The 20,386-nt window shown below is 59.1% G+C and overlaps 3 protein-coding genes and 1 non-coding gene across 9 annotated transcripts in view; 1 reads left to right on the plus strand and 3 right to left on the minus strand.

Moving 5' to 3' along the window:
* Positions 1–150: 150 nt before the first annotated feature.
* CHPF (chondroitin polymerizing factor) lies at positions 151–5,183 on the minus strand. Its single transcript, XM_003309469.6, has 4 exons — positions 4,434–5,183; positions 2,827–3,400; positions 2,157–2,336; positions 151–1,846 (listed from the first exon to the last, which is right to left on the minus strand). Exons 1-4 carry the CDS (start codon positions 4,745–4,747, stop codon positions 587–589), a joined length of 2,328 nt encoding a protein of 775 aa, XP_003309517.1. The 5' UTR covers positions 4,748–5,183; the 3' UTR covers positions 151–586.
* Positions 5,103–11,803, plus strand: TMEM198 (transmembrane protein 198). 3 transcript variants are annotated; one of them, XM_009444387.4, is made up of 5 exons: positions 5,103–5,584; positions 5,932–6,101; positions 8,730–9,305; positions 10,376–10,578; positions 10,925–11,803. In XM_009444387.4, the coding sequence occupies exons 2-5, from the start codon at positions 5,936–5,938 to the stop codon at positions 11,060–11,062; spliced, it is 1,083 nt and encodes a 360-aa protein (XP_009442662.1). In that variant the 5' UTR covers positions 5,103–5,584; positions 5,932–5,935; the 3' UTR covers positions 11,063–11,803. The 3 variants fall into 3 exon arrangements, with proteins under 3 accessions (XP_009442662.1, XP_001164023.1, XP_016806068.1); XM_001164023.8 differs by having other exon boundaries at positions 5,185–5,584; positions 5,897–6,101; XM_016950579.4 differs by lacking the exon at positions 5,103–5,584 and having other exon boundaries at positions 5,837–6,101.
* OBSL1 (obscurin like cytoskeletal adaptor 1) overlaps positions 9,588–20,386 on the minus strand; it is a 23,138-nt gene continuing 12,339 nt past the window's right edge. The window contains exons 10-21 of one of the 4 annotated variants that reach the window (XM_016950570.4): positions 19,375–19,650; positions 19,014–19,301; positions 18,552–18,827; positions 17,663–17,932; positions 17,229–17,501; positions 15,684–15,950; positions 14,784–14,896; positions 14,078–14,234; positions 13,746–13,907; positions 13,322–13,426; positions 12,737–13,006; positions 9,588–10,176 (exon numbers count right to left, since the gene is read on the minus strand). In XM_016950570.4, the coding sequence (XP_016806059.3) occupies positions 9,701–10,176; positions 12,737–13,006; positions 13,322–13,426; positions 13,746–13,907; positions 14,078–14,234; positions 14,784–14,896; positions 15,684–15,950; positions 17,229–17,501; positions 17,663–17,932; positions 18,552–18,827; positions 19,014–19,301; positions 19,375–19,650 (2,933 nt within the window). In that variant the 3' untranslated portion in view covers positions 9,588–9,700. Of the gene's footprint in view, positions 10,730–11,935; positions 12,077–12,736; positions 13,007–13,321; positions 13,427–13,745; positions 13,908–14,077; positions 14,235–14,783; positions 14,897–15,683; positions 15,951–17,228; positions 17,502–17,662; positions 17,933–18,551; positions 18,828–19,013; positions 19,302–19,374; positions 19,651–20,386 lie in introns of those variants that run through there. The other 3 variants (XM_054679404.2, XM_003309468.6, XM_054679405.2) reach the window with 3 other exon arrangements.
* Positions 10,274–10,384, minus strand: MIR3132 (microRNA mir-3132). The gene has a single exon (NR_106643.1). It is a non-coding gene; the product is annotated as a microRNA mir-3132 (primary transcript).

Genomic DNA, 20,386 nt, shown 5'->3' on the forward strand with positions numbered 1-20,386 from the left:
GCACGCACTGGGGGCCGGGGTGAGGCTGGGCACATGCATGACTTGGTCCCGGGTGAAAGGAAAGGCAGGCCCCAGCAGGGGCAGGGGAGCCTGTGGTGCTCAGCCAGTCCTCCCTCCCCCACGCCAGCCTACACTTTCAAAACCTCTGAATCACAAGTCCACACTTGGCCAGTTTATTAAAGGCAGGGAGCTTTGGCAGGGTCCAAAAGGGAGAAGTTGGGAGATGCTCCCTCCTCAGCTCCCTCCTTCCCCAACAACTCTTCTACAGCCCAGCCCCCAGGGCCCAGAGGCAGGGCTGGCGTCAGGCAGACTGTACTGCATAAATATGTGGAGGCCACAGCCCGAATCAGCAGCGTCAGGGGGCAGGGAAACTGGGTTTGGGATGAGAAGGGGGTGGCTCTGGGGGCACCTCCCCCAGTGCTTGTCCAGAGCCCAGGGACCCACAGAGCCAGAGAGGGGACCAGTGGGCCAGCTTGGGGTCTGGCTACAGCCAGCCCTGCCCAGCGAGGCTGGCAGGTGGCTCTGATTTTGGGGGAGAAGTGGGGTGGGGTGTGGCCATGCCACGGCCCACAGGGACAGGGTGGGGTCAGGTGCTGTTGCCCTGCTCCTGTTCAAAGAGTAGCATGGCCAGCTGGGTTCGGGAGCCGAGGCCCTCAAGCACGCTCTGGCGGCAGCGGTGGTACAGGTCCTCACTGAGCCTCGCGCTGCACGTCTGGGCCCGGTAGCGCTGCAGCAGCGCCGGCTCCACCGCCCGCAGCACATGCAGACTGGAGAAGTGGAGGAACAGCTCGTACACATCCAGGCTCTCCAGCAGCTCCTCTTCTTGTTCTGAGGCTGCCGCCAGGCGCCCACGGGCTGCCACGTAGTCGGAGTTGTAGAAGCAGGCCTCGCTGGCTGCCTGGCGATCAAAGCGGCCAGTGTCACGGCCCAGCTCTGGGGGCCCAGGCCCTTGTGGTGGGGCCACAGCTGGGTGGAAGGCTTGGAAATGCATGGGAAAGAAGGCCTGCCAGCCGGAGATGGCATGCATGCGGCAGCGGTTCAGGAAGTCAGGCGTGAGCACCGTGTCTGGCCCGGCCAGCAGGAACAGTGTGTCCAGCGGGTGCTTCTTGGAGAGTAGATCCATGAGGCGCAGTGGTGAGGGTGCGGCTGTCTGCACACTGAGCCATGGCACCCGGGCACCGGGGAAACGCCGCTCCAGCTCTGCCACGTGGGCCTTGACAGGTGCGAAGACATCTGCGTGGGCCGCGCGCTGGGCCTGGCGCGGCTCATACAGTAGCAGCAGGGTCAGGGCTGCCGCAGCATCACCAGGCTCCAGTGCTGCAGTGGCAAAGGCCTCCAAGAAGCCAGGGGCCAGGTCACGCTCAGCCGCAGCTAGAGGCAGCAGCACAGTGAGACGTGAGGCCTCAGTGACATAGGGCACAGGCAAGATCTCCACGCGGCTCAGTGGCCGGAGCAGCTGCACTCGGCGAGTGAGGGGCCGGCGGCCTCCCTGGGGGGTCAGTGCCTCCAGCTGCAAGTCTAGCATGTATTCCATACCCCGGGCCGGATCAAAGCGTCGGTAGCCATTCACCAGCTGCTGCTTCTGGAGCCGCAAGGCCGGGTGGTAGCGGCGGTTGAGCTCCTCTAGAGCTGTCCCCAGAACATCGGCCACATCAGCCCGGTCAGCCCCACGCAGTGGGCAGCGGGGTGAGCCATCGGCGCAAGAGAAAGCGTGCTGCTCCGTGAAGTAGTCCCAGCGCAGCACCTCAAAGCGGGAGGCCGGGCGGGATGGTGCTGGAATGCCCACGGGCCAAGCAGCTGCCCGGTCCCCATCAACGGCCAGACGGCTGGTATTCTGGATCTCCCACTGGATCAGAGAAACAGGCCATCAGCAAGGGACAGATTAGAGGGAGCAGCACACAGCTGGGGGACTGGGTAGGCAGTAGGTGCCACTCAGGATGGGCCCCTCATCCCCTGCCAACCTCTGCCCACCCAGGGCCCATACCTATCATTTCCCCAGCATAGACAGCCAGGAGGCTCATCAGAGAATGTAGAAACAGGCAGGGGCTGGGAAGTAGTTTTGTTCTGTGATTCTAGTGCTAACTTGTCATTTCTCTGGGCTGTGACTTCTCAGATCCCGTCCCCGTCACTCTGCCACCCCCAGACCTAGACCATACCTGTAACTCCTGGATCTCCTGGTACGTGCGTTCCAGTTCAGCTCGGGCGAAAGCCTTGTGCAGCTGGTACATGTGCACAGGGTCACGCACAGGGTGGGCTGTCAGGGCACTTCGGAAACGAGGGTCCCCCTCCTGCACTGGCTCCCCAGGGCTCAGCTCCAGATGGCTATAGTGCACCCCCTGGGGAGAGGAAGGGAAGGGATCTGTGATGAGCTGGCATTGTCTTCCGTTGTCTCATAGTAAGTGTCTCATCTCCTCAGCCTATGACCTGTTGTGGACTTGCAGTCTGAGGGTTTAAGTCTACCCTGACCAGTTGTGAGTCTGTGTGACCTTCAGCATGCCTCCGCTAGCTCATCTGCGAAATGGGCATGCGTCCTGTCTCAGAGCTGTCCAAGGGCTAAAATAATAACTAACATCAAATGCCTATTATGTACAAGGCTCCCTGATTTTTTCTAATCCTTGTAACAACCCCGAGCAATAATTATTTCCATTGGCACAAAGGAAGATACTGAAGCCCAGGATATTTAGTAATTTACTGGGGGTCACAGAGATAGAAAATAAATGTCCGAATTGGCATGGAAAAGCAGGCCTGTATCTCCAACATCCCTTTGCCTCTCAGAGGGATTTGAACATGACAAGGAGGTATCAGTGGGATAGCTTATCGTCCCACCTCGTGGTCACCAGTGCAGCCCACCCCGGTGGCATCGAGAATGCAGCGACCCAGCCACTCGTCAGGGCGCGCACTGACGATGTCGTTGCGGCAGCCTTCCAGGTGGGGGCGCAGTTGCTGCAGCAGCATGCGCGACAGCAGCACCCCAAAGCCTCCGTGGCAGTAGCGGCCGGGGGTGGGCTCTCCGCCGATGAAGTCCTGGGGCCGGCCCAGGTACAGGTGGGCGGCGGAGGCCAGGCTGAGGTGGCCAGTTAGGCGTGCCAGGCCGTGCGCCTCGGTGTAGGTGGTGTCAGGCACCAGGAAGAACCAGTCAAAGTCGTCGCCGTGCTGCTCCAGCAGGTGGCGCAGCGCCAGGTGCAGGTGTCCGATGGGTCGCTCCTCGCCCAGCGTCACCACTGCCATGCCAGGTGGGGCCCGGCGGCCCCGTGCGCCCGTCAGGAACACCACACGCTCCAGCCGGTGCCCCAGCGTGCGATTCACGGCCACGCCCAGCGTGGGCAGCGTGGCCTGAGAGGTCAGCACCGCCACCAGCAGCCTCTGCCTGATGCCCAGCTCCGTGCTGATGTAGCGGGTCCTAGGGGAGGAGATGGCACAAGCTTATCAAAAAGACAACGGGGCGGGGGGTGGGGGGAGTGGTCAGCACAGACCCTGGCAGGTCACATCTTCTCTGTATCTGTTTTCTCACCTATGAATAGGTTAAAAATAAACCCTCTCTCCCAGGGGTCATGAGGATTTAAACGAAATGGTCTTAAACAGGTAGTGCTTTGCATTTGGGAGATGGCAATACCCACCCAGATAGGAGAGAGATATTGTGGGTCTGACTCCGGGGTTCGCTACTTAGTAGTTATGTCCTTGAGCATGTTATTTAACCTGAGCCATCTGTAAAATGGGACTGATTATATCTGTTTAAAGCACCCAGCCAAACGCTGGACACACCATGTATCTACTCATTTCTATATAAATATGCCATTATGCCACAAATGCCTCACATAAATGATATAAAGAAACGTTTGGCATAGGGGTGTACTGAGTGTTTTTGCGGGGAGGGGCAAACTGCACTCAGGGGCTCTAGGAACTTACCTTTTGGTAAGGCAGAAGGTAAATTGCAGAACCAGCATTTGAACCCAATGTTACTTAGAAGTTATTTCAACTCATCAGCAGAGACATTAATGAGATAGGTACATTCCTCCCTCCCCCATCTCACCCTGAGGTGGCCCTTGTAACCCACTCAGGAACAAGAGATCCAGGTAAATCCTAGTTCTCTCCTTTCTCTTTCCCTGTCTCTATACACTCACCCTATATACAAATCATTTCTCTAACACCAGCAGCCCAGCCAGGGAGCTAGTAGGATCTCTGGGGTGCCATCGGGTCGAGCCAGTTTAGGACAGAGATTAGTAAGTTCAGCCCAGGCCGGGATAGGGCCCAGAGAAAGTCTCGGACTGGCCCCACGGCTCTCGGGAAGGCAGGGCCATCGGAAGTTATCGGGGCCCAAAGACTTCCTGGCTCGCCAGCCCCTTCCTTCCGGAGCCCGACCCGGGCCCGGGCGACTTCCCCGCGCGCTTCCCGGCCGCTGCCCAGGGGGTAGAGCGGGCGCAGCCGATCACTACCTGACGGCCTTTTTGGCGGCCTGGCCGGGCTGTGCGGGGTGGTAGGGCAAGACGCGCGGCTCCCAATTCTCCCCGGCGCCTTCGCCGGCCCCGGGCTTCTCGCGCTCCGCTCCGGGCTGCACCGAGTTGGGCCGGCGCGCCGCGTTGGTGTTGCCGCGCGGCGGCAGCTCAGAGTCTCCAGTTTGGGGCGGGCCTGGGCCACACGGCTCCTCCACCCAGGTGACGCTGAGCAGGCTCAAGGTGAAGCCCAGGGAGATGCCCACGGCCACGGGCCCTGCGGGCCGCAGCACCGACAGCAGCAGCGATGCCCGCATGGCGCCCGGACCGCGGGTCCCGGGCCCCGGCGAAGCCCCAGAGCAGCCAGAGGAGGCTCCGAGGGGGCGGGACCGGGGAGGGGGCGGATCCGGAGGGCTCGGGCCCCGCGGGCGGGCCCGCTCCCTCCCCGCAGAGCAGAGCCAGCGGCCCGAGCCGAATCCCCGGAGCCGCGCCTCGATTCCCCTCCAGCAGCTGCTCTGGGCTGCGCAGGGTTCTTGCGCTCGGCACTGGAGCCTCAGCCGCGGCCGCAGCTGTCCGACGTGTCACTGCAAGGGCCCCGCCCCCGGGGTGGGGTCTCGGGCTCTCGCTACCGGAGAGGGAGGAGAAGTGGGAGGTTAAAGGGGAAGGACCCCCGGAAGTGCCCCCTCCTCAGTGCGGGAGAGGGAGACGCCGGGGGCGGAGTCCCCTGCCTCCCGCGGCGTGGTTGGTGCGTCCCAGGTGACGTCAGAAGCAGCCCGCCCCTGCCTGGATGGTGCGCCGAGTGACGTCAGGAGCAGAGGCCGGAGCTGTCCATCAGCACCAAAGGCCGCGGGCGGGCTCAGGGCATGGGGCCGCGGTTCTGGGGCGGCCCGAGCCCCGGCTCCTGCGCCTTCCCCTTCCTCAGGCCCAGCCCGAGTTCCTGGACGTCGCGGGACTGGAGTGCCAGCCGGTGTTGGACGTGGAGCGGCGCCACCACCGCGCCGACACCATTCTCTCCGGCCCAGCAGCCCCCTTCCTCGCACGACGGACTTTCCCTGGACCCCAGTCAGTTGGAGCCTCTGGCGCCCCGCAACCCCGGCCCCTCGGGCCTCTGCACAGCCTCTTTCACTCAGAAGCTCAGGTCGCCTCCAGCCCAGGTAAATCTTGGACAATCCCATATTGAGCCGCCCACAGATGAATCTCTTGGCTGCCTCCTTCTCACTGGCAGCACTCTCCCTTCATCCCCCCTGACTCCCGTCCCTCTTTTAACTTCATCCCAGCCTCCACTAGCCAGGCACTTTTGTTTCCCTTTGTCTTTGCTCCCCACTCCAGAGATGCTTCCAGAGCTGCACAAATGTGGATACCACTCCTTTGTCCACTGTCCTTGCTGAGTTCTCCCAATCCCTCTCCCACCCCCATCCTGGTGGGGACCCAGGACTCCTCCGTGACCCCAACTTTCCCTCTGTCAGGTTAACTTGGGAGGGTGACTCCCTTCTATTCCCAGCACTATGCCGGGGACTGTGGCAACACTGCGGTTCCAGCTGCTGCCCCCTGAGCCAGATGATGCCTTCTGGGGTGCACCTTGTGAACAGCCCCTGGAGCGCAGGTACCAGGCACTGCCGGCCCTCGTCTGCATCATGTGCTGTTTGTTTGGAGTCGTCTACTGCTTCTTCGGTGAGATCCCCATCTCATCCCTCACCTGGGCTCCCCAGTGTTTCCCCGAGTTCTTTTTCTGGGCCCCCAAGTCTTCTCTGAATCCCTCTACCATCATGAATAATTCTTCCTTTTCTTTCATCCCACACATTTATAGATTGTCTAGACTCTAGATTATAGGAAAAACAGGTTTTTGGATTAGGCACACCTGAGTGTGAATTTACTTAGCTTTGCAGTTACTAATTGTGATGTCTTGGGCACATTAATCTGTCTGAGCCTCAGTTTTCTCATCTGAACAATGATCACAATATTTGTCTCATGTAGTGTTGTGAGAATTAGTAAGCATTCAATAAATTGTAGCTATTGTGGTGAGGATGTGTTTGGGTAACTGTGCTAGGTAGCCACTGAAAACACTTAGCAGGGTTATTACACATGGTCCCTTACCACAGGGCATACTGTCTGACAGGGAGGAGACTCCCTGGAGCATTTACACCCGGGATACATATTAGAGTGGGCTGGATGGTGGTCACACACATCCATCCAGCCTACAAGGCAGGCTCCGGTAATCAGAGCTGCTGTGAATACTTACACAGGACGGGTACTAAATAAGGGAGCTCAGCTGAGTGGGCAAGTGGGGGCTAAAGTCCAGCTCATGCTCTACCTGACAAACTCTGGGCCTTGGCACAAAGCTGCTTTGCCTAGAGAAAGGCACACCTTTTTCTAATATGCATAAAGGTGCCAGATGGGCTAGTGGCCCAGTATAATGGGAGTAAGTGACCAGTGGCTTTGCAGCAAGAGTTACAGAACTTCAGAGAGGAGAGTCAGCTCTATGGGCTGAGGGCCCACAGAAAGCCTCCAGGAGAATTGTAGGTGAGTGGGACCAGTGGGGGCAAATGAGTCTTGGGGGCTGGGGTTCCAGGTTGGGCAGAGGTAGTGCAAGACTTGTGTTCTGCAGCCTCCCCCTGCAATGGGTGGGTAGACAGGGTTGGGAGCCATATGGTCCCTCCCATTCCTCCCCCAAACTCTGGGCTGAACAACTGAAGAGTAGGCAGGAGGAAGTGCCCCCCGCAAGGGTTCAGGACACGTTCTGGGCCTCCAAGGATTCTGTATCACCTCACCCCCTCCATATCTGTACCCACTCCCTCTGCATGTTGCTCAATGCAGCCTCATATTCCCTCTCCTGGGCTTCCTGACATCCTACCCCTCTTGGATGTCACTACGCCCAGGCTCATGGACTCTGAGCCCTTGTCCACGCCCTACTCCTCTCTCTGATCACGAGCCTCCTGGACTCTCATACTTCCCCCCACTCCTGGAAGTGACTCTCCTCTGTTATCTTTCTTTTTGGCTCTCCCTGACTCCTTGACCCCCATCTCTGATTTCCATCTTTCCAACTATTCAGAATCTCCACTTCCCTCACCCTTTCAAGTATCTCTAATGGGCCTAATGGCCCTATAACCTCCTTATTTCTGAAACTCCACAAACACTGTTTCCTTCTCTTTGATTCTGTGTGACCTCATGTAAGCCTTAGTGACCTCCACCTCCCCTCACCTCCAGTTATGTCATTACCTTCCATCCCTCTGACCCCCTCTATTACTCCTAGTTTTGATCCCTGGTTACTCCTCTCTAATTCCCATAACCTCATTATCTGATCACCCCTCCCCATCCTGGGATCCCAGTAATTCCTTGTTTTGGTCTCAGTGTTCCTCTCTCTTGGAAATCGTTTTATACTCTCGATGATTCTATTTCTGTCAATCTCCCTAACCTACAAATACCTCATTTTCTGGGACAACTCCCCAGTAATGCTGTTACTCTGTCCTCTTTGTAACCTTTCAGTGGTGCCATATCTCTGAAGCCCTGTGACCCCCAAAGACTCATCTTTCTGAACCTGTGTGACCCTCACCTCTCAAGTTTCTTTCTTTCTTTTTTTTTTTTTTTTTTTGAGACAAGAGTCTCGCTCTGTCACCCAGGCTGGAATGCAATGGTGCGATCTTGGTGCACTGCAACCTCTGCCTCCTGGGTTCAAGCGATTCTTCTGCCTCAGCCTCCTGAGTAGCTGGGATTACAGGTGCGTGCCACCATGCCCGGCTAATTTTTTGTATTTTTAGTAGAGACGGGGTTTCACCACGTTGGTCAGGCTGGTCTCAAACTCCTGACCTCATGATTCACCCGCCTTGGCCTCCCATAGTGCTGCCACCACGCCCGGCCCTCGAGTTTATTATGATTTCCAAATACCTCATCTCTGTGAGCAATCCCTTCTCAAAGACCCCAATGACTCTTTTGCTGATCCCCTCGGGACCCCAGTGACTTATCTCTCTGACTCCTATGATCCCAAAGACACCAATGCACGAATTCACTCTTGACTCAAAAGATTTATCCTAACTCCTGTGATCCTCAAATACATCAACCCTCATGATCTCAATGGTTATGTTTGCCTTCCCATTGACCACCAACAGCCATATCTCTCTAACCTCCCCTGACCTCAATGGCCCCATCACTGATGCCCTCATGACTCCAGTGACCCTTAATTCTCTGATCTTAGTGTCTTTGTCTCTGGTTCCCCTGGGATCCCATGTCCTTGACCCCTTGGACCTGCTCCCTCCAGCCTGGTGCCCTCATCTTGGCCCCTCACTAGCCCCTGTTCCCCTCCAGGTTACCGCTGCTTCAAGGCAGTGCTCTTCCTCACTGGGTTGCTGTTTGGCTCGGTGGTCATCTTCCTCCTCTGCTACCGAGAGCGGGTGCTAGAGACACAGCTGAGTGCTGGGGCGAGCGCGGGCATCGCTCTGGGCATCGGGCTGCTCTGCGGGCTGGTGGCCATGCTAGTGCGCAGCGTGGGCCTCTTCCTGGTGGGGCTGCTGCTCGGCCTGCTGCTCGCAGCTGCTGCCCTGCTGGGCTCCGCACCCTACTACCAGCCAGGCTCCGTGTGGGGTCCACTGGGGCTGTTGCTGGGGGGCGGCCTGCTCTGTGCCCTGCTCACTCTGCGCTGGCCCCGCCCACTCACCACCCTGGCCACCGCCGTGACTGGTGCTGCGCTGATCGCCACTGCCGCTGACTACTTCGCCGAGCTGCTACTGCTGGGGCGCTACGTGGTGGAGCGACTCCGGGCTGCTCCTGTGCCCCCACTCTGCTGGCGAAGCTGGGCCCTGCTGGCACTCTGGCCCCTGCTCAGCCTGATGGGCGTTCTGGTGCAGTGGAGGGTGACAGCTGAGGGGGACTCCCACACGGAAGGTAAGGGGGCACAGGCCAAGGTGGACATGAGAGGAGTGGGTGGCCAGGGATGGGTTGGGGGCCGAGTGACTGGGGAGTGGGGGACAGCAGCAGAAGGCCTCGATGGCGGTAGAGAGCTGACTTGCTCAGGGTCTGGGAGGATAGCACCCAGGTGCCATCGTTCATTCCACAACATATGGAGTGCTGGCTCCGCACCAACCCCATTCCAGGCACCAGGGATACAGCAGAGATAACACAGACAAGGTTCCTGTCCTTATGGATTCAAGGCAAGCAGGAGACAGATAACAGAGATGCAAACAAACAACATGATTCCAGTTGTGTAGAGTGATATGACAGAGACATTGTGCAGGATAATGTGAAAGAGTGACCTATGGAAGCTATTAGAGTTAGGGTGGTCAGGGAAGGCTGCTTGAAGGAGGTGATACGTAAGCAGGCACTTGAAGGCTAAGGGGCCAGCCATGCAAAGAGCTAGAGAAGAGAGAACAGCAAGGGCGAGGGCCCTGAGAAGGAATGAGCTCAGCTTGCTTGAGGAAGTGGGGCAGGAGTATGGGAGGTGAGGTGTGGGAGCCAGAGTGATTGCGTGGACCCTCTGGGTCGTAAGAAGCACTCCACATTTTATTAGAAGGGCAATGAGACTTTAAACCACTGGAGGGTTTAAAGTAGGGGAGGATAGAATCTAATTTAGCTTTTGGGATGCTCATTCTGCTGCCGAGTGTAGAAAGCATTGGAGGGAGCAAGTGTAGGGGGAAACCAGTGAAGAAGCAGCTGTGATTGTCCAGTGGAAAGATGATGATGGCTGGCCTAGGTGATTGGGAGAGGGATGACAGCCTGGAAGGGGGTACCTGGAAGCCTAGGAATCTTCCATAAAGACCTATGGGAGAAAAGAACAACAGCGGGAAGTCCCCTCTGAGAGGTAGGAGACCAGGAAAGGAAGTGACAGGGTGGGAGTAAGGGGTTATGGACAAGAGGAATCTGGAAGCCTAGAGCCACAGGTGGGATGAGAGAGGAAGGGCTCAAGGGAAACAAGGCGCACCGTCCTCTGAGCTCCTTCTCTACCCATCCCACCACAGTGGTCATCAGCCGGCAGCGCCGACGCGTGCAACTGATGCGGATTCGGCAGCAGGAAGATCGCAAGGAGAAAAGGCGGAAAAAGAGACCTCCTCGGGCTCCCCCCAGAGGTCCCCGGGCTCCTCCCAGGCCTGGGCCACCAGACCCTGCTTATCGGCGCAGGCCAGTGCCCATCAAACGCTTCAATGGAGACGTCCTCTCCCCGGTGAGCTCCCTGAGCCCATCCAGCCAGATGAGAAGGAAGTGTGGAAACTCTTTCCAAACAGGACTGGGCTTTCCCCACGGGCTGGTTACTATCTAGAAGGCCTGTTTGTCCATGCATCGGAGCCCATGCACCAGGGGCTTGGTGGGTCCAGCTGGTGGGGGAATTGGGAGAAAGGTTCCTGAGTATGGGTTTTAAGTGGGATATGGTATGTGGTGGGGTCTCAGGGCTGTGGACTCTGGGTCTATGGCAGTCTATAGAAGTGTCAGGCTTGTGGGAATTCAGGAAGAGGTGGCTTTTAGGGCAGGATTCTGCGGTGGGACTCACACCTATGTTTGCTCCCCCACAGAGCTATATCCAGAGCTTCCGAGACCGGCAGACCGGGAGCTCCCTGAGCTCCTTCATGGCCTCACCCACAGATGCGGACTATGAGTATGGGTCCCGGGGACCTCTGACAGCCTGCTCAGGCCCCCCGGTGCGGGTATAGCCATATCTGCCTGTCTAGACTCTGCAGTCACCAGCTCTGCCAGCTCGAGGAGGCCTGCTAGGCTGCCACTCAGCCTCCTGGCTTTGGCTGTCCCTCTCCCCAGCCTGGAGAGGGCTGGCCTGGTCACTAGAAGGGAGGATTGTCTCAGGCGAGTCTTGGCCTGAGAGGAAAGCCCCCTCCCAAGCTCCCAAGAGGCTCCTGAGGAACTCGGGGTGTGAACCCCATTGGGGTGTGCTCAGGGTTGTGAGTGTGTTGCCCGTGTGTCTGTGTGTATGTGTGTGGGGGTGGGCGGGCTTGGAGGGGACGCTGGGACCCTTGCCTTAGATTTCTGACTGGTAGGGTTTCTCCAGGCTCAGCCCCACCTCTTCACCCCCTGCCAGGGTCCCATGGGCCACCTCCTGCATGTCTCCGCGGAGGGGCTACCTTCCTTCCCATCGCCCTGCCTCGCAGCCAGACTCATCTAAGGGTTCTTGTCCTTGTCTATGGGGCAAACTGTAGCATCCCTCACCCTGGTCCCCTGGCCTCTGCAAAGCCACCAGCCTGAGGGCAGTGGCAGGAGATGGGGGTGGGGGGGTGCTGCTCTGGGCTGGGTTGGGAAGGGAGTTGGGGAGGGGTTTAAATGCACGGTGCATGTCTGGTGTCTGTCATGCCAACCTGGACACCTCATGCTTCTGTCTCCCCCACCCCACTCTGTTTTACATCTTTTATAAATGTGCCAAACTGTGTGGCCTCTGCCAGGAATGGTGGTCTTTGGTGGCTGGCACTTTCATGGGCCAGGTACAAGCACTACAGCCCTCGGTCCCCAGTGTCGCTCACTGCACAGGGGCTCCAGGCAAGGTCTGCCCTCCCACATCACTCAGAGAGGCAAGGAAATGAGCTGTAGCACTTTTATTGTTCCTTGTCTCTCTACCCCTGCCCACGGTAAGGGCAAACGCCTTCCAAGCTGTCCAAGGGCACCCGCCTGGTCTGGTTAGGTCCTCCTAGTTACCTGCAGAGGAATGACTCCACATGGGGCTGGGGAGAGAAGGGGGTACCACCTTCCTCTCCCCTGGCAGAGCCTGGACACCAGTACACAAAGAGCTGGGCCCCCAGGCTCTGCCCTACCCTTTCTGGGCCTTGGTCAGGGCTGTCTTGGCGGCAGGAAGGTGGGGGTCAGCTAGGGGTGGGGCACAGCGCAGCACCTGAAGGGAATGCTGGGATTTGGGATAGAAGGTGGGATGTCTCTTACGGGGAAGAGGAAAGAAAGAGGCTTCTGCCAAGGCTGACATGGAACTTGCTGAGATGGGCAGAGGCAAGCTGGGCAGAGGGCAGGAGGGAGGAGGGACAGGCTGGAGGAAGGCAGTGTTGGTGAAGTGGGGAGGAAAGGAACTGGTAGAAACAGGGCTGTTCAAGAGAGACAAACATGGTCCAGTGGCAGGAGAGAGGAGAAGCCTGGCAAGAAGGGGCGTAGAAAGGTGCGAACAGCTGACCAGGAGCAGCTGATCTGAGCCAAGCAGTTCCAGGGCTTTCCAGCCCTGGGTGTGCTCTACCCCTCCCCTCCCCCATCCCTACCTCCTACGTATCCCAGGACCCGTTGCCACCCCAAGTCCTGGAAAGCCTCCCATAGGTGTGGCTTAACCCATCAGCTCCCAGGCGCCCTCACCCTCCTGCCGCTGCCCAGTTGGCTTTACTCACCCTCTACCAGCAGCCGTGTGTGGGTGCTGTCCTGGCCGGCCTGGCAGCAGTAAGTGCCTTGGTCCTCAGGTCGAACGTCATGGATGACCAGGCTGTGGGTGGGGCCGTGGCTGCGCATCTCATACTTATCTCCCGGGCACAGCTCGGCCCCCTCCCGCAGCCAGCACACGTGGCCCCCCGAGCGGGACACAGTCACCTCCAGCACCGCCCGGCGGCCCACCAGAACGGTCTTCTCGCGAGGGGGGTGGCGGCACATCTGGAGAGGCAATGCTGGGGGTAGGGGGCGGGGGCTTAAGTTAATAGGGACACGCATGGCCCCCAGGAGGAGAGATGCATCTTCCCTCCCTGAAGTCTCCACTCCTGGCCTTAGCCCTCTATGCCACCAGTCCGTTCCCTTGCACCTCAGACCCAAAGTCTCCTCTTGCCGGGGAAACGCGCTGCCCTCTGTGACCCGGCCCAGGAGAGCCCCTCGGGGGGAAGGGAAGAGAGAGAAGCAGCGTTCTTGGGGCCAGCCCCAAGTCCGTCAGTCCCATGGCAGGAGAGACAGGATGTACTCTCTCTGTCGCTCCCACCCCAGGTGCTTACCCTCCACTTCCAGTAGAGCCAGGGACTGGGCGGGCCCCGCCTGGAAGCGGACTTCACCGGCGTCCTCGGCGCGCAGCTCGCTAAGCACCAGAATGTGTTTCTTCCCTGGGGGTGAGGGGGTCGCTAGCGAGGCCGGAGCCACCTCTGAGGAGCGTTGGGGACGAAGGTGGGGGCGCAGCAGGCCCCTGGGTCGGTTCGGACGCCGTTAGTGTATGCTAGGGTGGGCGGAACAGGGATGCGGAGCGGGAAGCCTAGCGGTCCGGGACTAGGGGCTGGGGGCGGGGGAAAGACCGGGGACGAGGCTCACAGGGCCGTGGGGCGGGGCCCGTCGGAGCCAGGGGCGGGGCTTGTCCCGGTGCGGCGGGATCTGTTCGAGCCTGGGCGGGGCAGCGAGGGGCCCGAAAGGGTAACCAGGCGGGCAGACCTTCCTGTCGGATGCGGACGCGGGCTCCGGGTCTCAGCGGGCGGCCTCCGAGCTCCCAGCGCCCCGTGATCTCGACCTCCGACACGGTGCACTCGAACGTAGCGCCGTCGCCTTCGCGGGCGCTCACCGACCGCAGCTCGGAGAGTACCGCCACAGTACGCTCTGGGGCGGAGCCCGGGGCGTGAGTGGGGCGGGGCAGAGGGCAGTTACCGGTCACGCCCCCTCCACGCCCCTTTTCTAGAAGCACGCGCGGTCAGCAGGGTCCGGGGAAGACAGCTCCGCAAGTCTCGCGCCCAAAGCAGTGCCCAGCCTTCGCATCACCCCGTACCCACCGCGCACGGTCAGGCGGACCGGTCTGGCGCGGGCCGTCCCCACCGCGCAGCTGTAGGTCCCGGCGTCCGAGGGGCCGCAGCGTCGCAGCTGGAGAAGGCGGCGCGTGCCGAGGGCCTGGAGCCAGAGCCGCGGGCTAGGCGTGAGCGCGCTCCCGTCCTAGGGGCGGGAGTTGCAGAGGGTCGGGGCGAGCCCGGCTGGGCACAGGCGACCCCGGCCCTGGCAGGCGGCGCACCCTTTGTTGATGCCAAGCGGTCTCGAGGCGCGTTTATGCGTGTCTCGTGTTCCCAGGCTGGGGTCGGACTGTCCCCAAGCCTTTGGGGCCGTGCCAGGAGCCTCTTTGAAAAAGCGTCACCCTTTGGGGACCTTAGGGCCGCCAAGGTGCTCGGGAAGCCCAGAGCCAGGTATCGATCACAGGGGACATGGGCACGGATTCTGGAGTTAGGCAAACCTGGATTCGAATATGGGCTCTACCTGTTGTCTGCCCTTGGGTAGGTAATTTTTCCCACTGAGCATCAGTTTCCTGATAGGTATTACAGTGACAAGACCTACCTCCTAGAGTTGTCCTTGGAGTAAGGGATTAAATATAATGCAAATCTTAGCACAGTGCCAGGCACATCCGCTCAAGGAATATTAGCTGTTTCTGTCTGGGGCATTATTATCGTTGGTGTTACACTGAAGTGGGCTTGGCTGGGGCTGGGATCTGACCTTCTCCCAGGTAACATCAGCCAAAGCTTGGGAAAGCTCGCACTCGAACGTAGCTGTGTCGCCCTCGGTCACCTCTAGGTCGTGTGGCCCCCGCACGATGGTCACTGGGACCTCTGGGGGTGGGAGAGGGAAGACAGTGCAGAGGGAGCAGGATGGGGACCCATCTTGCAGGGACAAGGAGGACATACACTTGGGCACAACGGGCAGTAGAGGACACTAGCGAGTGGGGTTCGAGCTGGGACAAGTGGTCCAAGAAGGATCTGTCAGTGGTGGGGGTGGGGGGGGGGTAGGTGGGCAGGGCCACAGGGCCAATGGGTTAGGAGTGGCCAACTGGGAGTCATACTTTAGGGTGGTCAGTGGGGGAGAAGCTGGGGGCCAGAGGGCAATGGGGAAACAAGCAGAGATGCCAGTGGAGTGGTCAGTGGGAACATCCTGGGACTGGAAGTAAAAATGGGGGACACTCAAGCAGAGTTGCTAGTGATGTTGCCCTTAGGCAGTCAGCGGATTCAAGGGACTGGAGTGGTCACGGGGCCCACACTTAGGCGGGCAGAGGGAGCCACGGCAGACAGTGTAGCCAGTAGGGTCACAGTTAGAGTGGTCAGTGGGGTGGTGTGCAGGCGGGCAGACAGCAGTGACCACAATGGCAAAGGCATGCTCATGGTAGCAGAGTCAGTGGTTGGCTGAGCCTTGGGCAGTCAGGGGCCACACTCAGGCAGAGGACTCTGGGGCCACACAGGGCCTATGAGTCAGGGGGATCACACTCTGGCAGGGATGTCAATGAGGGCCACACTGAGACAGGCATGGTCAGTGGGGGTCACACGAGTTGGGGGTCAGTATTCATGCCTGGGGTAAGTAGGGCCACACAGGTCAGCAGGTAGGCTGTGGTCCTGGAGGCCACACCTCTCACAATGAGTCTGGCTGCGCAGCGCAGGGAATCCGCCGTGAAGGAGACACAGCCTGAGTCGGCCAGGCCCAGGCTATTGAGTACCAGTCGGTGACGGTGGCCGTCCGAGTGGATGTGACACTTGGGTCCTGGATACAGCCGTACTCCACCCCGGGCCCACTCCCCGGTCACACCTTCCTGGGACAGCTCCAGCTGGAAGGTGGCACTGCCCCCCTCACTGATGGTCACGTCCTCCAGAGGCCGCAGCACCCTCAGCTGCCTCGCTGGCCGGGGGAGATGGAGAGAGGGAGGATGAGGCCTCCAGCTCTGGGCAGGGGTTGCAGTCAATCCTCATCCCTTGGCCCTGCCTACACCCCTGAACACCCAACCTAAGGTCCTGACCAAAAAAGTTCGGAACCAGGGTGCAGGAAGAAAGGGGCACAGTGGACAGATTTGGCGGGGGGAGGGCTGTATCAGGGTTAGGAGATGAGGGCACAGGAAGGGGGAGAAGTGTGGTTAGGGGGTTGTGGAGTCTGGGTGAGGGGTGCTGTGACACTTGAAGGAGCACGGAATTTGGAGTCAGACACACTAGGAATGGAACCTCGCTCTACCACATAGTTTGTGTGCTATGTGATCTTTGGCAAATGGCCTGACCTCTCTGGGCCCCAGTTGCCCCAGCTGTACGAGGTGAATAACATTGGGACACAGGTTTATTGTGATGATTTCTTGAATGAAATAAGTTAGAAGAGATGTGTCACCAATGACAACCATTCACCAAGCTCTGTGTAAGAATTTTCATGTTATCTCAGTTAATATTCCCAGAGACACTTGAGACAGGGATCAACCCCGTTTTTAAAATTTGAGACAGGGTCTTGCTGTCACCCAGTCTGGAATGCCGTGACATGATCATAGCTCACTATAGCCTCAAACTCCTGGGTTCAAGCAATCCTTCTGCCTCAGCCTCCCTAGTAACTACCATGCCCGGCTAATTTTTATTTTTTTTGTGGAGATGGGTTCTTGCTATGTTGCCCAGGATGGCCTCGAACTCCTGGCCTCAAGGGATCCTCCTGCCTTGGCCTCCCAAAGTGTTAGGATTATAGGCGTGAGCCACTGCACCTGGTCTCAGCCCCATTTTTAAGGAGACTTGGCTCAAAGAGGTTAACTTGCATGAGGTCACACAGGAAACAGAGGGCTCCAGCTTTGGGTGGGAGGTGTGGGGTGCTGTTTGTCAGCCATCCCTGCTACTTAAGTGGGTATGTGTATCCCTAGAATACATGCCTGAAGGATGCCCATGGCAAGTCTTTCTGGAGAATATTTGTGTTTATAGCAAAGCCAACTTGGAAATATGCAATGGAATGCAAAATCCACATGGACTTCTAAGGTAAATAAAAAATATTAGAAAAAGAAAAGTTTTGCTTTGGGCAAGCTGCTGCTGGGACGGCCATGGGTGACTTTTCTCAGCGATGAGGGGCACTTTGGTGGGGGCCTGAGGGACTCCAGGACAGCCAGAAAAGGCTGTGGTGTAGGGTGGGTAATGCATTAAGAGAGGACAGGGCACTCACGCCTCACGCTGAGCCTGGCCAGGGTGCGATCGTGGTGGCTCTCGCAGCCGTAGGTGCCCTGGTCGGCCAGTATGACACCATGGATGAAGAGGCGGTGGATGTGCCCATCCTGGGCCATGGACAGGCGAGAGTCGTGGGGCAGGGGCTGCCCACCTCGCACCCAGCGCACGGCCCCCGCTGTACCCACTCGGCCTGTCTCCACTTCGAGACACACGTCCTGGCCTTCCTCTGCCCGCACATCCTGCAACCGCCGTAGGAACAGCAGCTCTGTCTCTGGTGGGGAAGAAGGAGACCATGGAGTCTGGTGGGGTTGGAGGCTGGCCCCTTGCTCCATCCCACTGGTCTGTCCCTAGGTGGAGAGGCAAGGCTGCTGGAATCCGGGTTGGGAGTACGGGCACGGGACACAGAGTATCTCATCCTCATCAGGACCTAACCTCGAACATGGAGCCGGGCACTTGTGGCCGTGATCCCTGCCCGCACAGTCACGGTCCCCGCATCCCCCAGTTGGCAGCCTCGCAAGGTTAAGATGCGGCTTGAACCATTCTGGGCCATCTCCGCCTGGGGCCCTGGAGTGACGACCGCCCCATTGCGCAGCCAGGTGACGTCGGCATCTGGTGGGGAGACTTCACACCGGAACGTGGCATCATCGCCCTCGTGGACAGTGAGTGGTGTCAGCTCCGAGACCAGCTTCACCGGCAGTGGCTCTAAGGGGCACGGTCAGGCAGTGAGCTGGGCTGGGTCTTTTCTCCTCTCTCCTTTTCATCCCCTCCTCAGGATGCAGGCCCTCATCCCCAGTCATTTAACAGACCTTCTGTGAGGACCTACTATGTATCGACCACACCGATGGCCCAAAGGACAAGATGCCAGCTCCCTGCCACTCCTTTTAGTCAGTTCCTCGTAATCCTAGCCTAGCACCCCACCTTGGTGGCACCCTAATAATATCATTTACCAGGGACCCTATTTACAGCATTTACTTGTCACAACAGGCCTATAAGAAAAGCACTATCCCCTTTTTTCAGAGCCGGGGCTCAGACAGGTTGAACAACTTGGCCAATGTCACACAGCTACTGGGGCACAGAATCTAGGCTGGAACCTGGCTGGGTGGACTCTAGAGCCCCTGCTTTTAACCACTGGTTTATGCTGCTCTCAACATGAGGGTTTCTGGAAAGAGGAGCCCTGAGCCCCTATCCGAGTGATGGTCATGCATGCACTGGTTGGAGCCAGAAGCAGCAAAGCGGGGGTGGAGGAGTAAGGGGGCCCTAGAAAGTGGCAGATGGTCCTTGGGGTGCCACAGCCCACAGGGTGTGAGGGGTACACTGTTACCTTCCACGCTGACAAGGAAGATGCGGCTGTCCTGGGGCGCGTCGCACAGGTACTCCCCAGCGTCCCTGCTCCGTGCCCCCTGCACCCGCAGCACCTGCCTGGCCCCGGCCTGCTCCAGCTGCACCCGCCCCTGGCTTGCCAGTCGCTCCCCGTCCTTGTACCAGCGTACAGGGCCCCCTGGCCCGGAGAGGTGCACCACCAGCTCTAGGTCCCCGCCTGGAGTGCTCCGAACCCTCGTCTGGGCTGCCTCGGGAGCTACCACCCGCACAGGAGGCTCTGTGGAGTCAGAGCTGGAGGTCACTGGGAGGGAGAGGCTCAGGGCTTTGAGGAGGGCAGGGGGAGGCATGATGGGGAAGATACTGAGAGAAGTGGGGCCAGGGATGGGCAAGGCATGCTGGAAAAGCAGGAATCCCGCAGGGCTTGGGGTGCCACTCTCAGGCTTAGTGCCCAGGCTGTACTCACCAGCCACCTGGACGGTGAAGCTGAGGCTCGGGGCTCCAGGGGCTGCTCCAGACTGGCAGGTGTAGAGCCCTGCATGGGCTGGGCCTGCAGCCTGGATGCAGAGGACTCGGCGGGGGCCCTCGGCATGGAGCTCTAGGCCCTCGCCCTCCTGCACGGGCCTCCCATTGTGGCTCCAGACCACGGGGGCACCAGCCCGGGACAGTTCACAGCTCAGCACCACTGGCTCCCCGGGGGCCACACAGAGCGGGCTTGGAGTTGTCTCTGGAGCAAGGAACTGCACTGGGGGCTCTGGAGAAGAGAGGAAGGTGTCATCCCATGCTTGCCCTTGCCTCCCTGCCCTGGGTTGGCCAGGAGCACCCACCAGCCAGGATGACATTGAAGGTGATGGCCTCATCCCGGGTCTCACACACGTACTCCCCGGCGTCCTCAGGCTGGGCATGGGGCAGGGTCAGGGTGCGGGTGGGCCCCTCGGCACCCAGCTGCAGGGCATCTGATGCCTCCACTTCCAGCCCGTCCTTGTACCAGCGCACCTGAGACCCAGCTGGGGCCACCTCACAGCGCAGCTCCACGCGCCCTGGAGCCCCAAAATGCAGATCCAGGGAGCGGGCTGCCGGGTGCACAATCCTCTCTGGTGGGGCTGGTGGGTGGGCATGGAGAGGGGCACATAGGCTTGGCCAGCAGGCCTCTCCTGCCTCACCCGCCAGATCCTCAGCCCTCCCCACTGGCAGCACAGCTCTTGAGAAGAGTGCCAGCTGCAGTCCATGGAGCAGCTGCTGTGTGCCAGGCACTGTCCTAAGAACCCTGTGTTTTTTCAATCAGTTACTCTGACCACCCTCAAGAGGTGCACAGCTGCTGGCTGCACTTCATGGCTGAGGACCTGAGGCCTCTTTAGAAGAAACTGACTTGCCTAAGGTCACACAGACAGAGTCAGATCTAGACTCACACCCAGATCTACACACCCCACTCCACACCCACCCCCACTTCCTATCCCCTTTCCCTGCCTTGCTTCTGATGCACTTGTTACCACCTGACAAACCATCTCTTTTATTTTTTGTCTGTCCACCCTCGCCAGAGTTTAAACTCTGTGAAGACAAGAGGTTTAGTCTTATTGGTTCACTACTGTATCCCTAGCATCTAAAACAGTGCCAAGCACATAGTAGTTGCTCAATGAGTATTGAATGGATGAATGAACGAATGGTTCTAATTGCTGGGCACCCTCCCACCAGGCCTCTGGTCCTGACCTGATGTGGCTAAGCAGGATTCTGATGGCCAAACACAAGGAAGCTGGATAAGGGGAAGGCTGGGGATGGGGTGGGGGAGGTGGGGCTAGGTGGGTGTCTGTCCCTTAGCCCCCTACCTCTCTACCTCCTCTG

The sequence above is a fragment of the Pan troglodytes genome, chromosome 13, assembly GCF_028858775.2.
Source record: "Pan troglodytes isolate AG18354 chromosome 13, NHGRI_mPanTro3-v2.0_pri, whole genome shotgun sequence".
Classification (NCBI taxonomy): domain Eukaryota; kingdom Metazoa; phylum Chordata; class Mammalia; order Primates; family Hominidae; genus Pan; species Pan troglodytes.

What these genes read in the sequence shown, in the direction of transcription:
- CHPF (XM_003309469.6), bottom strand. Translation starts at nt 4,747, where the DNA reads ATGCGGGCATCGCTGCTGCTGTCGGTGCTGCGGCCCGCAGGGCCCGTG. An exon ending in GCCGCCAAAAAGGCCGTCAG is followed by an intron (nt 3,401 to 4,433) that starts GTAGTGATCGGC and finishes CTCCTCCCCTAG; the next exon opens with GACCCGCTACATCAGCACGG. An exon ending in AGGAGATCCAGGAGTTACAG is followed by an intron (nt 1,847 to 2,156) that starts GTATGGTCTAGG and finishes TCTCTGATCCAG; the next exon opens with TGGGAGATCCAGAATACCAG.
- TMEM198 (XM_009444387.4), top strand. Translation starts at nt 5,936, where the DNA reads ATGCCGGGGACTGTGGCAACACTGCGGTTCCAGCTGCTGCCCCCTGAG. An exon ending in AGTCGTCTACTGCTTCTTCG is followed by an intron (nt 6,102 to 8,729) that starts GTGAGATCCCCA and finishes GTTCCCCTCCAG; the next exon opens with GTTACCGCTGCTTCAAGGCA. An exon ending in ATGGAGACGTCCTCTCCCCG is followed by an intron (nt 10,579 to 10,924) that starts GTGAGCTCCCTG and finishes GCTCCCCCACAG; the next exon opens with AGCTATATCCAGAGCTTCCG.